This window comes from Ictalurus punctatus, chromosome 10 (assembly GCF_001660625.3).
Source record: "Ictalurus punctatus breed USDA103 chromosome 10, Coco_2.0, whole genome shotgun sequence".
Taxonomy (NCBI): Eukaryota; Metazoa; Chordata; class Actinopteri; order Siluriformes; family Ictaluridae; genus Ictalurus; species Ictalurus punctatus.
The window spans coordinates 11,607,843-11,633,347 of NC_030425.2; the positions used below are offsets into that span (position 1 = coordinate 11,607,843).

The 25,505-nt window shown below is 40.0% G+C and overlaps 2 protein-coding genes across 5 annotated transcripts; both read left to right on the forward strand.

The window, feature by feature from the left end:
* The first annotated feature begins 1,071 nt into the window (after positions 1 to 1,071).
* Positions 1,072 to 13,371, forward strand: rcor3 (REST corepressor 3). 4 transcript variants are annotated; one of them, XM_017478394.3, is made up of 12 exons: positions 1,072 to 1,340; positions 1,463 to 1,519; positions 2,261 to 2,338; positions 2,436 to 2,488; positions 7,544 to 7,705; positions 7,865 to 7,989; positions 8,084 to 8,162; positions 8,341 to 8,559; positions 8,822 to 8,899; positions 10,359 to 10,416; positions 10,498 to 10,742; positions 10,889 to 13,371. In XM_017478394.3, the coding sequence occupies exons 1-12, from the start codon at positions 1,217 to 1,219 to the stop codon at positions 11,231 to 11,233; spliced, it is 1,623 nt and encodes a 540-aa protein (XP_017333883.1). In that variant the 5' UTR covers positions 1,072 to 1,216; the 3' UTR covers positions 11,234 to 13,371. The 4 variants fall into 4 exon arrangements, with proteins under 4 accessions (XP_017333883.1, XP_047014078.1, XP_047014079.1 ...); XM_047158122.2 differs by lacking the exon at positions 1,072 to 1,340 and having other exon boundaries at positions 1,487 to 1,524; XM_047158123.2 differs by lacking the exons at positions 1,072 to 1,340; positions 1,463 to 1,519 and adding an exon at positions 6,717 to 7,259 and having other exon boundaries at positions 2,267 to 2,338.
* Positions 13,372 to 14,061: 690 nt separating this feature from the next.
* On the forward strand, positions 14,062 to 25,371 carry traf5 (Tnf receptor-associated factor 5). Its single transcript, XM_017478393.3, has 11 exons — positions 14,062 to 14,371; positions 16,634 to 16,891; positions 17,061 to 17,118; positions 17,936 to 18,037; positions 18,197 to 18,361; positions 18,450 to 18,527; positions 18,615 to 18,689; positions 18,777 to 18,869; positions 20,392 to 20,511; positions 21,456 to 21,627; positions 23,550 to 25,371. Exons 2-11 carry the CDS (start codon positions 16,668 to 16,670, stop codon positions 24,113 to 24,115), a joined length of 1,653 nt encoding a protein of 550 aa, XP_017333882.1. The 5' UTR covers positions 14,062 to 14,371; positions 16,634 to 16,667; the 3' UTR covers positions 24,116 to 25,371.
* Positions 25,372 to 25,505: the final 134 nt, after the last annotated feature.

Genomic DNA, 25,505 nt, shown 5'->3' on the forward strand with positions numbered 1-25,505 from the left:
ATTTTCAATACTGCTTATTCTTCTGGGTCGCGGGGAACCTGGAGCCTATCCCAGGGAGCATGGGGCACAAGGCGGGGTACACCATGGACAGGGTGCCAATCCATCACAGGGCACAATCACATACACACTCACACACCCATTATTATACACCACAGACAAACATGTAGTGTAGAAACATGCCAATCAGCCTACCATGCATGTCTTTGGACTGGGGGAGGAAACCGGAGTACCCGGAGAAAACCCTCGCAGCACAAGTAGAACATGCAAACTCCACACACAAAGGGGTGTGTTGGAAAGCGAACCCCCAACCCTGGAGGCGTGAAGCGAACCTGCTAAAACTAGAATTATGTTACTTTTAGAATAATAAAATGTTATTATGTTAAAATATAGAACTCTAATTCAAATATATTTCAATGTGGTATTATCGTCATGGGTTACTGCACATGTACACATATAATAACAATTTTCAACAAACAAACAAAAAACACTTTACAGGGCTAAAATTTATATTTTGTGTGTCAGTGTTGTGGCGCCATCTGCTGTACGTCAATACTATATAGAGTTAATGTTCACAGTTTGAAACCTTCCCAACTTTGACCTTATAAAATCATAATTAAATGAAGGAGCAATAAGAAAACCAATAGCCAATATTAGATTAATAATTCTATTGTGACAATAATTATTCTATTGTGAATAATTCTATAATGATTCAGGTCAGGCTATTACATACACTTTATCTATTTTTATTACAAATGAGTAAATTTTCTTTCCCCACATAAGAAATCCTAATACACTCATTAACCTGGATTATTCGTGTTTTATTTCAACTTATTTGCATCTGTATTTAACGTATTTATAAACATCTCTGACGCAGGCGCCGTTTTACATGCATAACAAGTCCTTCCGCCAAAGAAGATAGTTCGCGAGCGAGAACCATATACTCTGTTGGATGAGGACATTTAATCTTTAAGAAGATTAAAGACCTTGCTTCAAAACATAAAATTAAAACAAAGCAGGTTGTTATTATATACTGTACATTGTAGTGTCTAATATTGTGGCGGAGGAATACCAATCAGAAGCGCTGTGGCTCAAGCTGCGCAAGGGAGTTATTGCAAGGGACAGGCTAGCTGCAAAAAACAGAAGCGTGCATTGAATGCACATATTTATTTATTTATTTTTTCAATTTTATACAGAAAAATAAATAAATATCAATATCATGCCTGGGATGATGGATAAAGGGTCGGAGTACCTAGGGAAAGGTCGGTCCAACGGCACGAAAAGCCCCTCAAACGCTTCGAATGGCCATTTTTCTGATGAGAGTGGCAGCGACGACGAGCACGGTATAGCCTCGAACACACACACATACACTGCTTTGCGTTTGGATTTTCAGTGTTAAAATTTTATTGATTGATAAAAGATCAATTTTAAATAAATATAAATACAGAATGTTTTTGCCTTGCAGATGTCGGAATGCGTGTGGGATCCGATTATCAAGCCAATATTCCTGAATATGATCCGGGTACGGTAGGGTCGCCGGTTTCATCGGGACTATTCGGCTATGTCTGAAGCAGTATACTACCACACTAACTAGTATGCTAGGGTAGTGCGGCAGCATCTGTTGCCATTGGTAACTGCACCGAGCCTACAAGCCTTGCGTACTATTTAGAATAGTAGTATGTTTGTAGCTGATAGGTAGTTAGCCGAAGTGTGGTAGCCTCGGTGTATAGTTGGCGCACTAAAAGCTAACACGGTTCATATTTGAGAGTAACCGTTTGTTTGTTATTTAGTTGAGCGTTATTTCCAGTTGAACGTTTGGGAGAAGAACAATATTAACAGTATTGTTCGCGCAAAAAATGCATAAATAAAATAAGTAATTTTGCGCGTAAGCCAGCGTTCTTAGCTAGCCAGTTGCTAGCTAAGTGTAGCGAATTTAATTAAAACGGCGTTGTAGCAGAATGACACAAAAAATAACAACAAATTTGTTATTTTATAAGTTGTTATAGTTTTCGATGTAGTTTGGTAGTTGTGTGTTTCTACAAGCTGAAGTCATGCTAAACTACACAAACACACGTTATTGCGCCAAAGCCTTTAACAGTCTACAGTTTAATTTATGGTACGTAATGCCTATTTTACTATAAAGTCGGTATTTTCTGCTTACAGGATTACGGTACACCTCAGACATGGTTATTATTTAAAAAGGACATGTTAAAAATAATTATCACAAGCAGTGCGTTAACTGTATTATTTCACATTTTCCCAGGTTCTACCAAATACAATGATAAAGACACCGGAGGCATGTTGGTGTGGTCTCCATATCATACTATAGTCGACACTAAATGTAAGCACAAGCATAATAATGTCATAATTACTATATAAACGGTATTCAGAATATCTGACAGATTGTACTGACGCTTATATACTTGTTTCGTCCACAGTGGATGAATACATTGCCATTGCAAAGGAAAAACATGGCTATAATGTGGAGCAGGTAGATATTGTATTGTTTTTATTTAAAGTATTATGTTTTAATGCCCCCTTGAAAATGTATGACGTTTGTGAATATAGTTTTATAATTATTATGTTTTATTTATTATTATTATTGTTGTTATTATTATTATTATTATTACTATACTAATATAGATTCAAGACCCATAGGTTACAAAGACACAGCTTCTCTTATGCATAGCACATCTTCTAGCGCATGTCTTAAGTTTTCATGATACAGTGAATGTTCATTGAAGAGCAACGGCAGAGAATTTCATGAAGATATAGCTAAAAATTATTTTACGCTGTATTATTATTTTGTAATTTTGTGCATTTCTGACTTTAAACAAAAGTAATTTTTAAGTCGTCTTGAAAGACCTGGAGCGTTATTCAATGTGTTGAGGTAATTTCCACTGAAGCAGATACGACATGGTGGGACATATCAAGTGGCTCCTCCCACTTTTTTTAGATAGCCAGTAGCGTTTAGCTTACTTCACAGCCTGGGCTAAGCTGTGCTTGACGGTTGGCACCATGGATTTTAATCGGGGGTGGGACACTTCAGATTCTAGAGCATATTTGTTTGGACAGAAAATCTGATTAGAAGTTGAAGTGCAGAGTGATGACATGAAAATTATTGATCTGTTTTGTGGTAGAGGGAGACTGTAAATTTTGAATGCACATATCTTCTACATGCAAATTATATTGTTGTTTAAGAGCAGACTAGCTTATAGATTACCTTAAGGCTGAAATGTTCATACTAATAGCCACACGATGTCCATTTTGATTTCATGGGGACTTGAAACTTAAGGCCCCTTTACTAGTGCATTTTATTTGTAATTTAAAAAAAAAAAAAGTTGGAGTTTTGCACTGTGACATTATCTTTTCTAGGGGGTATGGGTTTATTTCCTTCTGCTGTCAAAACATATCTGGTTAATGCTACACTAGTGAGAGCTAATCAAAGTCACGTCTTCTAAATGTTAAGTTTTAGTAGTGGGATGCATATTCGTGGGTTATACATACAAAACCTTTCCTTTTACTAATTTTCTGAGAGTTTATTTTGTTTTTCTGAATTTGGCTTTGACAACCCGGTAGTTTGGGCAGTGTTGAGTAGAGGTCGACTGATAGTGGATTTTACTGTTACCGATAACTAGGTTGGGGTATTACCTGCTGACATTCGATTAATCAACTGTTAATTATTTAAATTGGTACTGAATAAAAATACAACACTCAAATTTAAATACTGATGAATGTTATTACAAAAGTAAACAGTACTGACTGTACCATAAAAATGTACTGTGCTTTTTAAAGTAAAACAATTAGTATCTCACAAAAGTGAGTACACCCCTCACATTTTTGTAAATATTTGATTATATCTTTTCATGTGACAACACAGAAGAAATGATACTATGCTACAATGTAAACTAGTGAGTGTACAGCTTGTATAACAGTGTACATTTGCTGTCCACTCAAAATAACAACACACAGCCATTAATGTCTAAACCGCTGGCAACAGAAGTGAGTACACCCCTAAGTGAAAATGTCCAAATTGGGCCCAAAGTGTCAATATTTTGTGTGGCCACCATTATTTTCCAGCACTGCCTTAACCCTCTTGGGCATGGAGTTCACCAGAGCTTCACAGGTTGCCACTGGAGTCCTCTTCCACTCCTCCATGACGACATCACGGAGCTGGTGGACGTTAGAGACCTTGTGCTCCTCCACCTTCCGTTTGAGGATGCCCCACAGATGCTCAGTAGGGTTTATGTCTGGAGACATGCTTGGCCAGTCCATCACCTTCACCCTCAGCTTCTTTAGCAAGGCAGTGGTCGTCTTGGAGGCGTGTTTGGGGTCGTTATCATGTTGGAATACTGCCCTGCGGCCCAGTCTCCGAAGGGAGGGGATCATGCTCTGCTTCAGTATGTCACAGTACATGTTGGCATTCATGGTTCCCTCAATGAACTGTAGCTCCCTAGTGCCGGCACTCATGCACTCAGCACTCATGCAGTCCCAGACCACGACACTCCCACCACCATGCTTGACTGTAGGCAAGACACACTTGTCTTTGTACTCCTCACCTGGTTGCCACCACACACACTTGACACCATCTGAGCCAAATAAGTTTATCTTGGGCTCATCAGACCACAGGACATGGTTCCAGTAATCCATGTCCTTAGTCTGCTTGTCTTCAGCAAACTGTTTGCGGGCTTTCTTGTGCATCATCTTTAGAAGAGGCTTCCTTCTGGGACGACAGCCATGCAGACCAATTTGATGCAGTGTGCAGTGTATGACCTGAGCACTGACAGGCTGACCCCCCACCCCTTCAACCTCTGCTGCAATGCTGGCAGAACTCCTACGTCTATTTCCCAAAGACAACCTCTGGATATGACGCTGAGCACGTGCACTCAACTTCTTTGGTCGACCATGGCGAGGCCTGTTCTGAGTGGAACCTGTCCTGTTAAACCGCTGTATGGTCTTGGCCACCGTGCTGTAGCTCAGTGTCAGGGTCTGGCAATCTTCTTATAGCCTAGGCCATCTTTATGTAGAGCAACAATTCTTTTTTTTTCAGATCCTCAGAGAGTTCTTTGCCATGAGGTGCCATGTTGAACTTCCAGTGACCAGTATGGGGGAGTGTGAGAGCGATGACACCAAATTTAAAACACCTGCTCCCCATTCACACCTGAGACCTTGTAACACAAACAAGTCACATGACACCGGGGATGGAAAATGGCTAATTGGCTCCAATATGGACATTTTCACTTAGGGGTGTACTCACTTTTGTTGCCACCGGTTTAGACATTAATGGCTGTGTGTTTGAGTTATTTTGAGGGGACAGCAAATTTACACTGTTATACAAGCTGTACACTCACTACATTGTAGCAAAGTGTCATTTCTTCAGTGCTGTCACATGAAAAGATATCATCAAATATTTACAAAAATATGAGGGGTGTACTCACTTTTGTGAGATACTGTATATATTAAATTAATATATATTAACTCCTTAAAAATATTAAAATAAATGAAAGATATACATCCAAACTGAACCAAAATGTAACACTCCAAATATGTACAATGCCGTCCACTAATATTGGCACCCTTGGTAAATATGAACAAAGAAGGCTGTGAAAAATTGTCTTTATTGTATCACTTTGTCAGTGATGGGTTTTTATTTCACCTCTGTATAATGAACGTGGACCGTTCTCAGCTGCTCCTGCAATGGACGCAACCAGGAAAAAACTATCGGTGTGGATTTTTGCAGATAACCGATAGCTCCAGCAATCAGTTAGCGGTGCTAATTAATCGGTAAACCCGAGCAATCAGTCGATCTCTAGTGTTGAGGAATAAACAGACTCACTTGTTTTTGTCTGTAGTTGAGACTTTCCTGGTACACGGTGCATATTTCTGTGTTTTTCCCCCCATCTCCCTTAAAATTTAAAGGAAATTACACATAGAGTCGGGATAAATTAGGGGATCAAATATAAGTAATAAATAATCATTAAATGGTCTGGATTTTTTCATGAGGACAGGACAAGATCACTGTACGTTTTACACAGGGCTCCAGGCAAAAATAAAAATCTATGAGACATTGGCTGCTAAATCCAAAATATTTATGTGCCAAATCAAATTTTCAGGAGCCAAAATATAGTGATGTCATATGACATATGATGATATTATTGTTAAACAGCTACCTCACACTGCCGTTTCTTTCAACTCTCTACTGTCCGCATTTGTTTACTCTGCCTCCCATGGTTTACACTATGTATTGTTTACATAGACAATATGTGTAAAGTTCAGTATATCATATTGAATCATATTACCGTAAATACTTAAATGTCCAGTCATTTGTTTCTTTTTTTTCACTTTTTTATTCAACTATGTACATTTAGTTGTTTCCTGCTTATTCAGGCTCAGAGTCATGTAGGGTGCATTGAATTTCATTTTCCATTCCCTCATCTCTTTTTCTGCGACTTTATCACTAGCACTTTGCACTGCTTTCACGGTTGGGGTGGCACGCGGGGCAGACCAGCAATGACACAATCCCTGGCCTTCTTATGGTTTTTTTTACTGTCACTATGCTTCTTCACGGTTTCTTTTTTTAAAATGACTCGAACTGGTAATGAACTATGTTTTACCAGCAATATCTTGTCCTGCTTTAGCACAAAAGGTGCAGTACATTTTCCCATTGTCATAACATAACCAGGCTCTTGTAGCCAAGCTGATTTAAACTGTCTTGTCAGGATGAGAGCCGCAGGGACAGGAGAAGAAGACTCGACTCACTGCGCTTGGCTGTCATCAAATGTAAAAGGTTGCACACCGATTGAAACGGGCTGGGATGACGCAAATGTCACTTGAGACCAACTTGACCAGTGAAAGTTCTCAACATCGTCGGCATCCGATGTAGAGGAGGCAGGGTTTGGACGGGCAGGGAATGAGAAAAAGTCTGATGTTTTTCGTTTGCGCATTTCGTTTTCTTGTCAGCTGGCTAACGTTAGTTAGCTACACAGTTAGCTAGCCTACATTTAACGTATAAATTCAAATTCCAACGAACTAAACCACATCAAACTAAATTAAACACCTTTAATAAAGTTAACACTTCCAACTTTTTAACCCGATAAACTTGACGTTAAACCTGTTTCTGTTCATCTATACAGCCGATGCTTCAACCGCTGCAGGACAAGAGTGCAGAGTTTATTTACTGGAAACCATACAGGAGTGCACGCGATAGGGCAGGTAGACGCAGGCGCAAGAGGAGATGAGAGTTCAGTAGCCTAACACAAGACGTATGGTCATTTCTATTTCATTTCCTTTTAAATTTTGTTTGTGGGTAACGGTGGCCACTGGCGACTGGCAGAAAAAACATGGTCGCAAAATTAAAAAGTTAGTCGCATTGGCGACCATTTTAGTCGCCATGTGGAGCCCTGTTACAGTGATCCAAACTGTGCTCAGTCCATGCTGATAGATGATCAGCAGCTTTATTTATATAATCATATTCATTTATGGTTGATGAGCCAGCACTCGTAAATCAGTCCCCAGGAAAAGCATGACGCAGCTGTGTGTCCAACAGGCTCTTGGCATGCTCTTCTGGCACAAGCACAACATTGAGAAGTCCATGGCAGACCTGCCCAACTTCACCCCCTTCCCAGATGACTGGACGGTGGAGGACAAAGTGCTGTTTGAGCAAGCCTTCAGCTTCCATGGCAAGAGCTTTCACAGGATCCAGCAGATGGTGAGTCACAAGACGATAATCACATGTGGTCACTGTAGATCACATTACATCGTAAGCATGCATACTACTACTTCTCTTCGTGTGTTTAATTTTCACAAAATTTTCATTACGTTTTAACTTTTTTTTTTTTTTTTTTTCCCCCCCCATTCATCATCATAGTTGCCAGACAAATCCATATCAAGTCTTGTGAAGTACTACTATTCATGGAAAAAGACCAGATCAAGGACAAGCTTGATGGACAGACAAGCAAGAAAGCTGGCAAACCGAAGTAATCAAGATGAAAGGTGCCCCTATTGACTGTTTATCCGGTTAAAACTGAAAAATGAAGTACTCGGTCATAAACCATTCCATTGCTTACTTATTTTTTTAATTGTCTAGTGATGAAGAAATGGAGGAAGCTAATCCTATTGAGGCAAATGACAGTGATTATGACCCTACTAAAGAGACGAAGAAAGAGGTAAAGCATTATCATGAACTCTAATCCTCAAAATATCTGTGGTTGGCCTGATGCATATGTTGTTTTTGTGATATAGCAATCATTATAATTTAATTATTGAAACGCTACATTACATTTAGTGCCTTGCGTGTTTAGAGTGTTTTGGTGCTTAAGCTGCACTCTGCGTGTTGTACTTCAGAGCCATGTTGAGCCACAGATAATGAGCTCTAAGATCATCATGGGCCGGCGAGACCACCAGACCCTGCAGCATCGGCACCACTCACAGCGCTCCAAATGCCGTCCACCCAAAGGCATGTACCTCACGCAGGAGGACGTGGTGGCTGTGTCCTGCAGCTCCACCGCTGCTAACACTGTCCTCCGACAGCTCGACATGGAGCTTGTCTCCCTTAAAAGACAGGTAACTGGGTTGGGAGAGTGAGGGGAAAAAAGAGTTTGCACCAAAGATTTATTTGACAGAATGAATATTCTTGAACATTTAAAGTCTGATCTTGAATTTGTGCATGGAATTGCTTTGTAGAGCATGTCCTAGAATAATTATTATCCCAGGAATACATCTCCTCCACCAGTTTCCACCAGTGAGAAATGTAATAAAATGGTTTTCCTGTCTTTTTGGCATCAAGTATACAAACTGTTCTATATTCATTTTCTTCATCTATTAGGTCCAAAATGCCAAGCAGCTGAACAGCGCTCTGAAACAGAGGATTGAATCTGGCATTGATGAGTACCGGCTGCCTGAGGTAAATCAAAATTACAGTCTGTATCTGTTCACTCTAAAGTCTCATGTTTTTTTTATTATTATATTTCTAAAACTGGAAAAGTTTTTCCATTTGCTATTCTTTGCACTTAAAAAGCTGTTCAAAAATGCACTGTGACGTGATATTGTACAATATTTATACATGACAGAGTGGAAAAAAGACTAAAGGAAATTTAAAATGATAGCGGGGAGGAACGCTTGAATGGAAATGGTTTGGAATACAAAAATATCAAATAGAAAGTAACACAGTAACCTTTTCTATCCTTATGTTTGGTAATATTTTATAAGATCAATGTATTTTATAAGGCCAGTAAGGTCTGTGTGATGTACTTTATAATTCAGTAACACACTGCCGGTCAACATTTTCCGTTCCAAACACAACTCAAAGCTGTGTAAGAGATAATTGTAGAGGAAGAAGGCAGGGCTTCTCTGAGGAATGCCCGGGGGGGGGCTTGCTTTTTATATTAACATATTTTGGTCCCCAGTAACAACTGCTGGAAGGGTTTTTTGGTATATGAATGAGTCATTTAAAGTGCACCTATTATGCTTTTTCCAGATATTACCCATCATGTATTATGCTATAGAGCTGTTTGTGAATGTAAAACATCTGCAAAGTTTTAAAAATCAAAGTGGCGTTATTGTCTCCACAAAGAAAGAACTGATACTTGAACAACTAAAAGGAGCAGTCAGTAATTCCAGACTTACTTCCTGGACAAACTTATGTAGGTTTGTAACAAAAAACCCACCTCTGGTCTTCAATGGCTGCTCTCTGCTCAAGTGTACTTTGGCCTGCCTTTGTTGTTGCCATAGTATCCGAAGCACAAGCTGTAAAGGCACAGCCCTCTTCCAGAAAGGGGGCAGGGAGCAGAGCTCATTTGCATTTAAAGAGATGCACACAAAAACGGCGTGCTTTTGCTTCCACCCAAAAGGGGGCATTTACAGCATGGTATAATAAATGATCTGTGGGGTATTTTAAGCTGAAACTTCACAGACACATTCTGGGGACACCTGAGACTTGTATTACATCTTGTAAAAAGCAACATAATAGGTCCTCTGTAATCTCGAATATTTACTTGATGTTTTTGTCAATTTTAGCAAAATTATTTTTAATGGTTGGTCTTTTCATGCTAGGTTATTGCAAAGAACTGACAGAAAATACTGTTTAATTTCCTGAAATGTTTTAAACAGTGTAAGATGCTTTGACGAGTAACCTTGTAGGTTGCTGCCATTTCTTTGAAAAACATTCGAAGCTAGAACCCTTAAAGGGTTTGTCATTGTGGGGAACTATTGTCTAACAACAAAGCATTTCCACGTCAGAAAGAATTACAAACTAGGATTATTTTTTAGGAAACTAGGAACCTTTAACTATACAAATAGCCCTTTGATGAATCCTTTTTCTAAGAGTAAATGTTGTGTATCCTTTCTTTTTTTTTTTCTTTTAGTCCAACCAAAAAGTCAATGCCCGCTGGACAACAGATGAGCAGCTGCTTGCCGTTCAAGGTGGTTCCTGATCACATTTACCTTTTAAATCATCTTTAAGTACATAACCTTATTTTCATTCTTTTAAACGTTTTCATTCAGGAGTTCGCAAGTACGGCAAAGACTTCCAGGCCATCGCCGATGTTATTGGTAATAAAACAGTGGGGCAAGTTAAGAACTTCTTTGTGAACTATCGGCGGCGTTTTAACCTGGAGGATGTGCTGCAGGAGTGGGAAGCCGAGCAGGGAACTCGTGCCCCCAACGGAGACAGCACAACCGCTGGAGAGGATGGAAAAAACAGCTCCAACTTGCCTTCAGGAAAGAGCACAGACGAAGAGGAGGAAGAGGTACATTAATGTGCACATAGTAAAATATACACGGATATGCCAGTTTGTATTTTTTTGTACATGATGATTATATGCTGATTAATATGTTGATTTTAGTGTGTTTCATATCTAGAAGATAAGTAATAATATGGCCTTGTCACTTACAGGGTCAGGTGACACCTGCCTCTGGACCCTCTCCCATAGCTGTAGCGTCATTGGCCATGGCAGCAGCAAGTGGCAGCACGTCCTTGAATCAGCCTCCGCCTTTATTACGGCCCTCTCTGCCAGCCACTCCTGCACTGCACCGTCAGCCTCCTCCCCTCCAGCAGCAGGCCCGTTTCCTGCAACCTCGATCAGCTCTAAACCAGCCACCACCCCTCATTCGGCCTTCCAACCCACTACCCCCACGCCTCAATCCCCGCCCTGCTGCACCCACCAACACTAGCATGGGCCCACAGCCCCCCACATTAGTGGGCATTCCATCTGAAAGCCCATCTTCCTCTCTGCATTGAGTATGAGCCGCAGCACCCAGAACTGAGGGTGAGAAAGAGAAAGAAGCACTCACAAATTCTTTTGTTGTTGAATTTGTGGTATTGTTTTCTATCGATGTTTTGGTATAGTCATTAGAGGGCAGTATTGATCATGTACCCACAAGAAACAGTTCAAAAGACAAAAACCTAGATCATAAGGTGTGTTAGTAAAGTGTTGAGCCATTACAATGTGCCAGAACAGCTTCATTGTTTCTTGCCATAGATTCTCCACAGCTCTGGAAAGGTGCCGGAGTGATTTGGTGTTTTGGTGATGGTGGTGGAGAGCACTGTCAAACATGGTGCTCCAAAATCTCCTGTAGGTTTTCACTTGGGTTGAGATCCGGTGACTGTGAAGGCCATAAATTTACATCCTATTAACACTAATCAAACCGTTGTTGAGCCTTTTTGCCTTGTGGATTGGGGTGGAGTCATCCTGGAAGAGACCACTCCCATAAGGATAGAAATGTTTTGTCATAGTGTAAAAATGATCTGAAAAGAATTTTGTACTGATTTGTAGCAACTCTTTCCTCTAAGGGGATAAATGGACCCTAACCATGCCACAAAAAAAAACCCTCACAGCATTAAAGATCCACTGTTTTTTTTTCCCCCTTTAATTTGTCACCACTCTGCATGTGTGTAATGTTAGCCTTTGACCGATGTTTGTAAATCATGTTTATTTAAATATTGTGTAACTGACCCTTTTTAAAATGTTTTATCATAACATGTTGCTCTTATGAGTTCATACAAGTGGCAAAAGACAATGCTGTGTTCTAGAAATTTGTCTTGCAGTGAGTGCTGCAAAAACCAAAAGTCCAGGAGGTGGAGCTGGATCTGATCCACCTCCTCCTCTAACCCTAACCCGCTCACAACACAGAACAATACACTTATCCAACCTGAAACACACCGAGTTGTTCCCGCGTCCTGGACTTTTGGCTCAAGTCTGCCCAGGCAGGAGGAACTGGATTAGGTCCAACTTCACCCTTGGACTTTTGATTCTGTAGTGACTGGTACTTGCTTGCAGTCAGAAAGTGACAGCGAGTGTTTGTTTTTTAAAGTTTATTATAAAAGGGCTTTTCAAGTCCTGCTGTATTTCCTTTTCCTGATGTAAGTGTTCAGTGCACAGTTTTTGTGACTCTCTTGTCATGTGTGTGTATATAAATATGATTTATTTTTATACTTGGTGCTAAGGACTACAGACAGATTAATGCCTATTGTCCATATCTTTCACCATGAAAGTGCTCTTAAGGTTTAAGAGAACATTGTGTTTGTTTTGAAACGGACATTTCCGATTTTAAACATTGTCACAAGTCTTGAAATTCTCCACAGACTACTGTGGTACACAGTTCATGTTATGATAAAGAATGGCCAATTGATTTTCATTGAGAGATTTTCATTGCATTAAAGACCATGAATTTTGACCTTGTTGATTATGAACACTGAAAAGAGCTGACATCAAGTGGTCTCAAACTTAAAGTATCCCTTTGGTGTAAAAAAAAAAAAAAAAAAAAAAAAACATTTTGGTAATACAGTTACACTTTTATGGACCTAATTTCTATTAAAATTAGATCAGTCATTAGAGTCAAGTAGATATTATTTATAGAGCTACTTATTTTGGGGTTATTGAGGTTTCACCAGTAAAACAGGCTACTAACGAGTAATATAGGTGTTGTTGATATGTTTATTTGCCTGTACAATGGATACTTGTTCTTCATTTCATAATCATAAGTGTTTTGCTGTACTTCCGCTTTGGTTTGTTGATTCAGTCTGTGGAGATGCTGGGTTTGTGTTGTTCCTGCATGTCACTATGTTTGTAAGTTCACTGCTGTCTATGTATTTGAATCCTTTTGTGTTGTATTTTCTCTCATGTATGCTCTGTGGTCTGATTTTAGTCTGATTTTCATGTACCAACTTTATAGTTTCTTTAATGTAAATCTAAGTGTAAATGTTGTCCCTTTTTACACAATTACCTCTTAGAATGTCAAAATTATTTATAGCACTTATTGATTAAGTAGGAACCACCTTCCTAGTGGATTAAGACTCTTTTTCCCTGTAACACTTGACAGACACAATGTCTACTTTCTCTGCATTTCAGGCATTAAAGCAGAAGTGTCCACACTAAATCTATGTACTCGTCTGTGCTTGGGGAGTCTTTTGTTTTCTCAGGCACATCTTCTGTCTGATGAAGATCATATGACATGTTAATTCGGTTTTTGTGGACCAGCGCAGTCAGATAGCAATTTTTTATCTTCTCTATATTTCTGGGTCAAACGAAAAATGCCGGCATGTTCAGTCAGCATTGCAGCAATATAAAAGATGCTTTAAAAAAAAATTAAGTATTTTAAATATTTCAAGTACAAGTAATTAAGCAGTATTTTTAAATAACGTTCATATAAGAGTTTCTTATAGATAAGCAGGACAAAGTAGACAAACTGGGGAGAGGTGGTGATATGTAATCAGCTGCACTAGAACTGAAAAATTACACAGATGGATGGATTGACTAAGATAAATTAGCTCTGTGAGTGCCCTATAGGGCATTGGTTTTCTCTGGGCTCTGGTTTCCTCCCAAAAACACGCCGGTTAATTGTATAATGTTGGTATAATGGTGCCCTGCGTTAGACTGGCATCCCATCCGGTATGAGTGTTGTCCGGATTTACTGGCACCCTGATCCAGATATTACGGTTTCTGTAGATGAATAAATGATCATTTTTTATATATATATATTCACACCCCTTCTCTCCGTCTCTAGTCATGACGACGCCGCGGCCACGCCCACATCTAACGTCAGGTAACGGCGTTCAGCGTTTAAACGCTACACGGTGCAGTATCCAGCACCACCCATGGTGAAGTCTGCTGCACTGTTCTGCTCTCAGCCTGTACAGACTGTAGTACGAGACGAGTCCGACTTCCTGTTTAGCGCGTTTTCCGCTGGCAGCACGCCGACTCCGACACCGTGACGTCACTGCGTGTGTTCCCTCTGCGCGCGCGGAGGAAAGCGTTCATTTCGGAGCTTCCCGGTTGGCTCGTGACGCTCAGGTCGCGATCATTACTACTTCACTGGAGAGACAGATAGCGACAGAGAGAAAGAGAGAGACAGAGGAACGACAGACACCGAGCTCGAGGTATGTGACCTGAGCGCGCGCGCGCACACACACACGCGCCCGCGCGCGCGCGCTTCATGCGTATTCCAGCGGGGGTCAGAGCAAAGCGAAAGCGAAGGGTTCAACATGGGAAAACACGTGAAAATGACAGAGGAGTGCGTCTAAAGCACAGATGTTAGATTCCGTAATCGTGCTGAAGGACACGACATTATAGAAGACCAAATATCCGATGTTTGCTTCACAGTCGGATGTTTCTGTATCCGCGGCCGCCTCGCACCGGGGATTCCCCGTGTAGCAGCAGCGCAGAGGAACTGCACTCAACACTTTCCTCCTTTCTTACAGAAACAGATCCGTCTGTAGCTTACTATCACAATCTGCTCTCTCCTACAACTAGATCACGTTCTGTTACTCCACACTCACTTGACAAGTTTATAGGCTGATTATTATGATCAGTATTCTGCAGCCATCCATCAGCTCCTCTATAGCACTTACGCCCATAATGATATTATCTAGTTATTACTTCATTATAGTTTTAATTGTCTTTATTGACATCCCCTCCACAAAGATATCACTTATATTTATACAGTATTAGTAACATTGGTGGTGGGATTGTGTTCTCTCTCTCTCTCTCTCTCTCTCTCTCTCCCTCTCTCTCTCTCTCTCTCTCTCTTTCTGTGTGTGTGTGTGTGTGTGTGTGTGTGTGTGTGTGAGTGTGCACCAATAAAAATAATTCAATATATATTAATGAAAAACCTCCATAAGAAACAAATAGTTATTCTACACTCTCAGAACAAAGTATTAACCTGTACCTTTCTGTGTCGCAGGCTGGTACCGTTGTCTTTTGTAGCTTTAATATTTATCTTTCACCTGGAAACGTAGATATAGTGCACTTAAATAAATAAATAAATAAATAAATAAAAAGGTTTTATAATAGTTCGTAATATAGTTCCCCCCCCCCCCCCCCCCCCACCTTTTTTTGTTGATTAAAGCTTTAAAGGTACACTACATGCACCAGGTAGAAAATAATAAATAAATAAAAAAGATACATGCTAAAGGTACAAACGATGTACCCTCGGTGGTACCCTTTTTTCGGAGAGTGCATTATATCAGTCTATAGAACATGACACGTGACTTTTTTCTATCTAGAGTCGATGCTTTAAAGTTTAAACTGTGCATTTCTGTGTGTGATTTGAAGTAAATTGAAATGGCTCTTATTATTAAATTATAATCCTCGCTGGCACACTGACAATGTGTAGGACAAATAGCTGAAAAAAAACCCCCCACAGATTAGACATTTAAAGCGCACCTGTTATGGTTTTAAAACGTGCCAAATTTCGTTTTAAACGTCTCATACAATGGATTTGCATGCATCCAAGATCAAAAAACACTTTAATGTGCTCATGATTTAAACTGCAGCATTACCTTTTTTCCCCCAGTGTCAAAAAAGACTCGTTAAATGATTCGTTCTAAAGGATTCACTCTAAACTCCTCCTTTCAGAGAGCTCACTCTGCTCTGATTGGTCACATGTCCCAGTCTGTTGTGATTGGTCTACCGCTATCAATGAAGACCAGAGGTGGGGCTTTTTTTTTACAAACCTAAGTAGGTTTGTACAGGAAGTAAGTCTGGAATTACTAACAACTCGTTTCAGCTGTTCAGAATCGGTTCCTTCTTTCGGGAGTCAATAACTCCGTTTGTCGTGCGGTTTGATTTTTGAAACTTTGCAGACCTTTTACATTCACAAACAGCTCTATAACACAATACATGAAAGGTAATATTTGAAAAAGAATAATAGGTGCACTTTAATAAAGCTAGGAAAAATGCTGTCAGTGTGAGACAAAGATTCAGGAATTAAAAGTTCTCATGACTCATAAATAAAAACTGATGTATGGCTGATGTTGCTGGTGATCTCACGCTTTAAAATAGTAGTGTCAGGAAATATTCTTTACAGTAGTGCTACAGAGGAAGCATTTTTTTGGTGCTGTAGGAACAATTTTTTGTTACATAAAGACAATTTTGGTGCATGATTACTTAATTTTTTTTTTCTCAGAATGTTCTGTTTAATAAAAATCCACATAAGGGTAAGAAATATTGTGGGACTTTGTTGCACCAATAAAAACAATTAAAGCACCACTAATTAAAAGAAAAACGTTCTTTAGAAACTGTGAGTGGTTTGTACTTAAAAAAGTTGAATGTGATATGCCGTACTTCTTACATTGGATGTGAATTGGGAAAAATTGTGCCGCAGTATCTTTTCTTATCTATTCTTATCTGTGTCCACTCAGTCTCATGTCTGTAGCCTGAGTGTCCCGGCCTGACATGGCAGCTGAGGAGAACGAATGCTCAAGCCTCCAGCTCTCCAAACAGAGCTCTGGTCCCGTGAGGTCGTGGGAGTTGGAGTCCTTCCTGGCCAATCGCACACTCAGTTTCGTGTCCCAGCTTGATGAGCGCTACATGTGCCCGGCCTGCGGTGGCGCCATTCTTAACCCCCACCAGACGGGCTGTGGCCACATCTTCTGTGCCAAGTGCATTAGAATGTTCATGTAAGTACAACAAGGGGGGAAAACACAACAAACACACACAGATCCATGTAGAAATAGTTCTCTGAGAATACAGATAGATTTATTTTGTAACATTTATCAAATCTAGTAGCCTATCCAGTCTGTTTTGGGCAGGTGCAAACCTAAAACCACTTCTTTTTTTTTTCCTCAGTGAGAGCAGCGACACATCCAAATGTCCCTTAGATGGCATTTTGATCAAGGCAGAGGAGGTATGTTTTAATACACTGTTTAAAAAGTTTGAATTAAAAGTCTTATTTTATTCAGCACTTGGTAATATAGTTGCTCAGAACCTATACGGTATATATCTAAATAACAGAAACCAAAAGGATGTATTTGAATAATTTTGGGTGCGCATTATGTTTTCAAATACATTTATGTTTCTTTTTTCTTTAAAGTAAGCTTTATTTCTGAAGATTTGACATCTGCTTTTAAATGGCGGTGTTTATAATAATTGTATTATAATTGTACTACTCTTGATGCTGTACAGTTTTTTTGGAATCAACCACAGCGCTGTTAATCACTCCAGACACATCTAAAATGCTTACAATAGAGAAGCGTTCGCCTGTCATCCGGTTCAAATCCCAAAGATGACTCGGCCGTCTGTGGACAGGAGTCAAGAGAGCAAAATTGGATGCCATACTCTCTCTCTGCTGTCAGTCATAGTGACACTAGCCAATTATTAGCATTTGTCAGCTCATGTATGTGGAAGAGGATAGATAGCACTTTCCTCCAAGTGTGTTACACTGTCCTGTGATACAGCGTGAGCATTAGTTCAAAACGATGTGATGGGGAGAGATGTATGTTGGGTGGGAAATAGCAGGTGACCAAAAAAGGGAGGGAGGGGGGTTGAGGAGTGCTCAGTTACTTTTTTTACGATGTACAAATGTTCCTCTGTAACATTAACATATTTTTTTATGTTTCTGTATGTCAATAATGCCGAAAACAAAATAGTATCGATGGCACCTAATACAGAATATATAGACTATATATATTGCAGCATGGTTATAACTATTTCAAATCTTGCAGGTTTTTCAAGACAACTGCTGTAAAAGAGAACTACTAAATCTTGACGTTTACTGTAGCAACGCTCCAGATTGTGCACAGACGGTGCCTCTGTGTAATCTGCAGGTAAGTCGTCTCTGTGTGATTTTCACATTGAAACTGCGACCAAATTGTACACAGTGAAGTGATAGCAGTTAAAAGTCCCTACATTTTTCACTCTACTTCGCTGAGTAATAACACACCGACCGATACAGCTCTCTATCTGTCTCTATATTTGTCCCCCAGAAGCACCTAACGCTCTGTCAGTACGAGACTCTGCAATGCTCCAACCCAGGTTGCACCGACATCCTGTTACGCAAGAATTTACCAGACCACCAGCGACGCCTCTGTCCCTTTCGCACAGAATTCTGTCGCTACTGCACCAAGCCGTACCCTATTACACAGCTTCCAGTCAGACACCTTTTTATGTTTTGCCTTCAGTAGTGAGATTTAACTCTAGCTCATGAACCTGCTAACCCTGTTCTGTGGATCATTTCAGGACCATGAAAATATGTTGTGCCCCGAAGCTGAAGTTCAGTGTCCCAACAACTGCTCGGAGGTTGTTAAGAGGCATAAGGTTCTCTCCATTTTTGACTATAAATAACACATAATTGTTCCAACGTGTTCAGCATTGTATTTTAATTTCATTATCGTTTTCCTATAGCTCAAAGGACATGTAGATGAGTGTCCGGAAGTGGAGACAGACTGCATTTATAAGCAATACGGCTGCATAGTCCGAGTAAGGGCACTAACATTATTTCGTACCTTCCCATTACTAAATGTTTCTTCATCATAAGACGAGGAGTATGTTTCCTCTCTCCTTTAGGATAAAAGAAGCAAAGTGAAAGTCCATGAATACACTGAATTTAGCCACCATGTGCTTCTTGTACTGGAGAGCAACAGCAAGCTCGCTAAACAGGTATGTCAGTGTGCAGTTCAGTCAAATAGCAATCCCAAAGGGAAACAAAGTGAATGTAAACAGATCCAGGTTTGCTCTTCATGACTGAGTCACGTCCCAGTCTTCCAACACGTTCAAACTTATAAGATTCAGTTTCAGACTCTGCAAAACCCAAACACTTCTTTACCAAATCAAGATGTGTCTTTTATGTGAGGCTGTTTTCATTTTGTACGTTTACACGTGTCACTGTTGAGTGTTGCACTACCAACACCATGTTTCAAATACACATTCTAAATAAAGCCAGAGTTTCATTAGGAGCAGTATTTTATTTTAGGATTATTTTATGATTTATAAAATCTTGGATGAATTCTTTAACAGACTGCGTTCCTGTCAGATTATATAGTCTTCTGCAGTCGACGTACTTCTTCTAACAATAGAAGATTACTACGTGCTGCTTATTGTGCGCAGCAGGGTAGCATAAACCGAAACAACCCCTCGGTGTAGGGTCCGTGATGATAGAACTTACTGAGACATCAACTAGACATTCTCTCTCCTGCTACATTTCAACAAACCGCTCTTTTTGTTTTCAGATCCCACGTTCTGAACATGTTTCACCACTGCCACTAATATATTTGTGGCTTTCCTGTGAACTTTGCATAATTCTCTTGTGCTCTTGTCATACTGGTAGCTTTTAGACAAGCATCGTCACAGCAGCACTTTATTTTTTTTTTTAGATCATAAAAAATTTTTTTAAATTCATCATCGACTGTCTTTGGTCATGATGACACTAAATTGGTCACCAGTGAGCACCTCACATTATGATCTCAACTCGCTACCAAAGTATTCTTTTACAATGTGCAATTTTTGTCTGTGCTAGCAAAATCTGGCCAAAAATCATACAGTGTAAAGTATGTAAAAAAAAAAAAAATGAATTAATAAAAGGTGCTCTGTTGAATCTGTGAATTCATTAAAAAATAATCCGATTTTTTTAACGGAGAAGGTCAAAACTGACCAGCTGGGAAACACTGATGTAAAATATCCCTCTGTGAATTACAGTAATATTATCACAACACTTACACAATATACATTCTGACCATTTTTTCCAAGAAACGCTTTTATTGGTAAACCGGAAGTGCTTTTGTTGACTTGTGTGTATGTGTGCGTAGATGACAATTAATTAAATTCAAACTAGTGATATCACACAATCTCACACTGACCATATCGCATCCCAGGTATAAAAATTATATTGATAGAGACTACTTTGTTTACCCTTCTGCGTTATCGGAGGAAAAGTATTTGTCTTTTACAATATTCACCATGGTTTCCCTGGTAGCATTTGGCTGATGTAAGAAACTACATGTTTAGCTACAGAACATTCTGTTCACTTCAAGCCATAGCAGCATGGCGAGTATGACCAGCTGGTCCAGGATCTGTGATTTGTTTAGATAATGTTTATGTTAATGTTTATTATATTGTGCTAAGCTGGCAGTGTGTGTGTGTGCATCTGTGTGTGTGTGTGTGTGTGTGTGTGTTTGTGTCTCAGGTAGATCAGCTGCAGCAGGACTTGGCCTTCCAGGAGAGGGAGCTGAAGGAGAGGAACGTGCTTGTTGCCAGTCTTAACAGAGAGGTGACCAAGTGTGACAATACATTTTCTGCCATCCAGGTAAAAAGACTTTTTACACTAGCACATTTTGTAAGCTCTCTCTTAAATTTTTTTTTATATATATATATATATATATATATAGTTACATGTGTATTTGGCAGTTCTGGATATTTTTGAGAATCTTTATAGTATCCTGTAAATAATCTAGTCCATTATTATTGCACTCTAACTATACAAAGGACTAGGGGTAGATGAAATGTGTTGCAATATATAAGCTTACTAAGAGTGTAACAGAAGAAAAAGTAGTGCCACATTTAAAATGCATATTAATAATAGGGTTTCGGTTCCATTTTAGAAATAAATTCTTCAGAAAGAAATTATTTAATAAAGAAATGAAACAGTTACTCAGAAAACAACAAACATTATACTGTCCACTCAGTTTCTAAGGTCTTTAGTGGGTAATAATGAGTAGTGTTATACAAATACCCAGAGTACTCATAGAAAAGCATGTTGGAACTATAAAAATGTCAGTAGTTGGTGAATCCTGGCTACAGGGCATGGTACTACATTTAAAAAAAGAAATAAAAAAACAAATCTAAGACAATATCTGATTTTGGAATCTGACCAACTCAAACTGGAGATCATGTCAAATAGCTGTTGTTGACGATCCCAGATTTTCCTCCTGATGATCATAAAAGGGAATTTTATAGGTGTGTAACCTCATATTTATACTCCAAGGAAACAGGATATGGTCGAAGGTTATAATGTCCCCTGGGACTGAAAACTTTGCTTTTATTTGGGTTTTTGAGAATTGAGAATTTCCATTGAAGGAAATATGAGAAGACATACTATACAAGTAAAAGAAATAGTTTTAAAACAACAACCTCTCTTCAGGTCGTTATTGGTATGTACAGTATATCTCTACAAGGCTCCGTCTCGCGTGTCCTATGAGAATGGTGTGTATTAGCAGGTGCTCAGCTGATCCTGCAGTGTTTGTGTTGTAGAGGTCAATGGTGGAGCAGAGGGAGTGTGTCTCCAACGTTAAACAGGAGCTGCAGGAACTTCGCAGTGTTCTAGATGCTGAGCTGGCTAAAGAGGAGCTGAGTGCCCTCCGAGTTTCACTCGATTCTCTCAGACAGCAGGTGGCAATGATGCAGAGCCTCAGAGATCACGTGGGTGAGGACAGCACTTGTAACCTAATCAGTCTGCAGATTCTATGTGTTTTTGGTCTCCATTAAGTTTTAGTTTGCCCTACTTCTGGCTAGTGATGGTTACACGGTGGTCGCTGATGAACGGGGTAGAGGAGTGCTGATATATTGTGTATAGCACTACCTACAAATTGACCTGATAAAATGGCCAGTGCAAGGTACTTAATAAAACGTCAACTCGCATTCTGATTGATCTGGTTTTCAGTCATGTGATGTCCATCCATCAGTGCTTATTTAAATATTGAATTCATTCATTCATCCACCTTTAGTAACTACTTTATCCTGGTCAAGGTTGTGGTGGATCTGTAGATTATCCTGGGAATACTGGGTACGAGGCGGGAATACACCCTGGATGGGACCCCATGCATCTCTGGGTACTATACACATACTCATTCACACATAGGGACAATTTAGAACAGTCAGTCCTCCTACTGGCATGTTTTAGGGGAACATGTGAAACTCAACACAGATATTAAACCAAGCTCAGGATTGAACAGTCCCTCCAGGATTTTACGATCACAAATGAATGCAAAATCAAGGTAATGCCACAATATTCTCAGGAGTATGCGGAGAGTTTCTACAGATTTGGGCCAATATGCATCATGTGACATCATCACAATTTGCATTCAGTCAAAGCCCCCTTCGATTCACGTGCGTCGAACATGAGTACAGCTTAAACCATAATGAGCTTTCTTTTACTTTCACACTATCCGTTGTTACCCAGAGGAGGACGGGTTCCCTTCTGAGTCTGGTTCCTCTCAAGGTTTCTTCCTCATATCATCTTGGGGAGTTTTTCCTCGCCACAGTCACCACCGGCTTGCTCATTAGGGCTAAATTCACACACTAAAAATCTGTATGCTGTGTTTATATGTTTCTGTAGAGCTGCTTTGAGACAATGTCCATTGTTAAAAGCGCTATACAAATAAAATTTAATTGAATTAAAGGTCTCATTTGCCAATAAACCTCACTGCAAAAGACAATTGCAATTTTACCAATTCAAGTCATTTCCCACAAAAAAATTGCATCACAAATTTTGAAAAAATCCACAGCAAAATGAAGCATTTTTGGCCACAACAATGACGAAAAAACCTCCACGATATCTTGTATGGACTGACTGAGCCAAGGACACTGAAGCGCGAAGCAGCAACACCACCTGCTGCATCATCATCAGTCCTCCCGATATTGAGTAATTGAATAGTAATTAGAGAAAACGTCAATATTTCCTATACAGTTTAGGTGAAATTTTAGACTTTAACTGAAAATGTTAGATAAAAATTAAAGATCGATAAATAAAAGTTTAGACAAAGCTGGTGAAAATGAAATGTCACATGATAACTGCAGCTCATTCTGCTTTTTCCATGGCTACGATCAAAACCGAATGCTATTGTACTAAAATGTCAAAATATGATATAACGATAGTTGATAGAGGGGGGGCACAGAGGCTTATTGGTTAACACGTTTGCCTTGCACCTCTGGTGTTGGAGGTTCGATTCCCGCCTCTGCCCTGTGTGCACGAGTTTGCATGTTCTCCCCGTGCTTCAGGGGTTTCCTCCGGGCACTCCGGTTTCCTCCCCCAGTCCAAAGACATCCGTACTGCATGAACATGTGTGTGATTGTGCCCTGTGATGGGTTGGCACCCTGCCCTGGGTGTTCCCCGCCTCGAGCCCCGAGTCCCCTGGGATAGGCGGCAGACTCCCTGCGACCCTGTGTACGATAAGCAGTACAGAAAATGGATGTATGGAATAGTTGATAGAAACACACAGTGATTAGCATTTTCTGTCAAATTTGAAATAAATCTTTGGAAATTATCTCTCTCCTACAGACTTAGAAACAAGCCTTAAAACAGTGCTTTGTGTGTGTGTGTGTGTGTGTGTGTGTGTGAGTGTTCAGGAGCTTTAGGGCAGACTTGTCAGCGCCACACTCGACTCCTGGACATCCACGTGGAGCAGCTGCAGTGCAACGAGCAACGTTTTCGCCAGCTTGAGTCGACGTCGTATGATGGAAAGCTCATCTGGAAGGTTCACGACTACCAGCGCAGAAAAGATGCCGGTGCTCCTCTCACCTCGCCGCCTTTCTACACCGGCCGCAGCGGCTACAAGCTGAGCGCCCGCGTGTATCCGGATGGGGAAGGAAGCGCCCGGGGCACGCACCTCTCTCTCTACGTCATGGTGATGAGAGGCGACTTCGACTCGCTGCTGCCGTGGCCGTTCCGCCAGGGCGTCACGCTAACCGTGCTGGACCAGAGCGGCTCACGCAACCACATCAGCTGCAGCTTCACCCCCGACACCAACAAAGAGAGCTTCCGCAGACCCACGGCCGACAGCAACGCCGCGTTAGGGTTCTCCCGCTTCATCTCTCACACTGATCTGGAAGGTCCCCGAAATGCTGTCTACATACGAGACGACACACTGTTTATCAAAGTCAAGGTGGACACAACAGGGTTGGAGGATTTGTAGTGCATTCTGGGAAAGTGGATCTAGTAAAGCTGGCCTTTATAAGATTTTTTAAAAAAAATTTAAAGATATGAATACGTATAGTCAACTCCAAATTTAATGGCACCCTTCATGACAATGCACAAAAACGACTACTGCCTGTAATGAGTGATAAACGCTGGTTTCAAAATTATTGGCGCCCCCACAATTAATATTTATTGAATCCTCTCTTGGAGAGTATGAGGTTTTTTTACTTTCTGTAATGTCTAACAAGTTTGGAGACACGTGTAAAGGGAACTGGATCACTCAATCATGTACAACATTTCAAGCTTTTTTATATGCTTAGAGTTGCGCATACAGTTTTTAATAGGTTTCAAATCCAGAGACTATTTTTTAGGCAATAGAGATAAGTTATTGATTTGTTTCCATAATAATGCATGTTGATATGGGGGTCATAATCTTGTTGCTTTGACCTCCTGGCAGAGCCAACCCTGTTTTGGGCTGACATATTCTGATACATTAGAATATTCTGATGCTGCAGAATTCAGAGTCACCTGAAACTTTCACACAAGCCACTGCTGTGTTTTACAGTGGGCTACAGTCAGGTGCTTTTTCCTTTTCATCCTTGTCTCTCTTTGATGGATTGCATGGCCAGAAATTAGCGTGCAATTAGCATGCAATGCTTCTAAACAATTTGTTGTTATGCAGATGGTGTCTACTAGCATTTCAAATATTACAATCCCAAATTTTCCCTATGATGACTGATATGTAAAAACTCATTTATATGCAGAGGAAACAGGAACTGGTCAAACATAATAAAGTTCCTGAAGACAAAGCAATTTATAGATTTTTTTTTAAGTTTTCATCGCTGTGTGAAAATAATTTTAGCCATGTATGTTTTTGAGAGATATTTTCTTAACAGTATTTTTATCGGAGGAAAGTGAAGTACGTTCTCCTGATTGAGTGATGATATTGACTCATTGTGTGTTGCGCTAATTTTATAATTAAGGTTTAATGTTGTCTCTTGAAGGGTGCCTGTAATTCCAGAGCAGACTAAGTTATTCTCAGCCACAGATTGTTTTTTTGTTTGTTTATTTGTTTTTTAAATAGTGAATTTGCCAAGAAAATGAGGAAATAACTCAGATGAGAAGCTGAGACACTGTAGCTGACTGTGGTTTCTAAAAGTCTTTGTATTTTTATTTTTATTTTTATACGTGGTCATAACTGTTATTAATGGCATGCTGTGTGATTTACTCAAATAAAGATCTGGCACATCTTCATCAGTGTGAAACAGCCATCCCACTGGTAATAAATAGAGTCCTAGATCTGTAGCAGTGAGAAACCACAGCTCTAGAAACATGTGAAACCATTCATTCAACGCGCGCGCGCGCACGCACGCACGCACACGCACGCA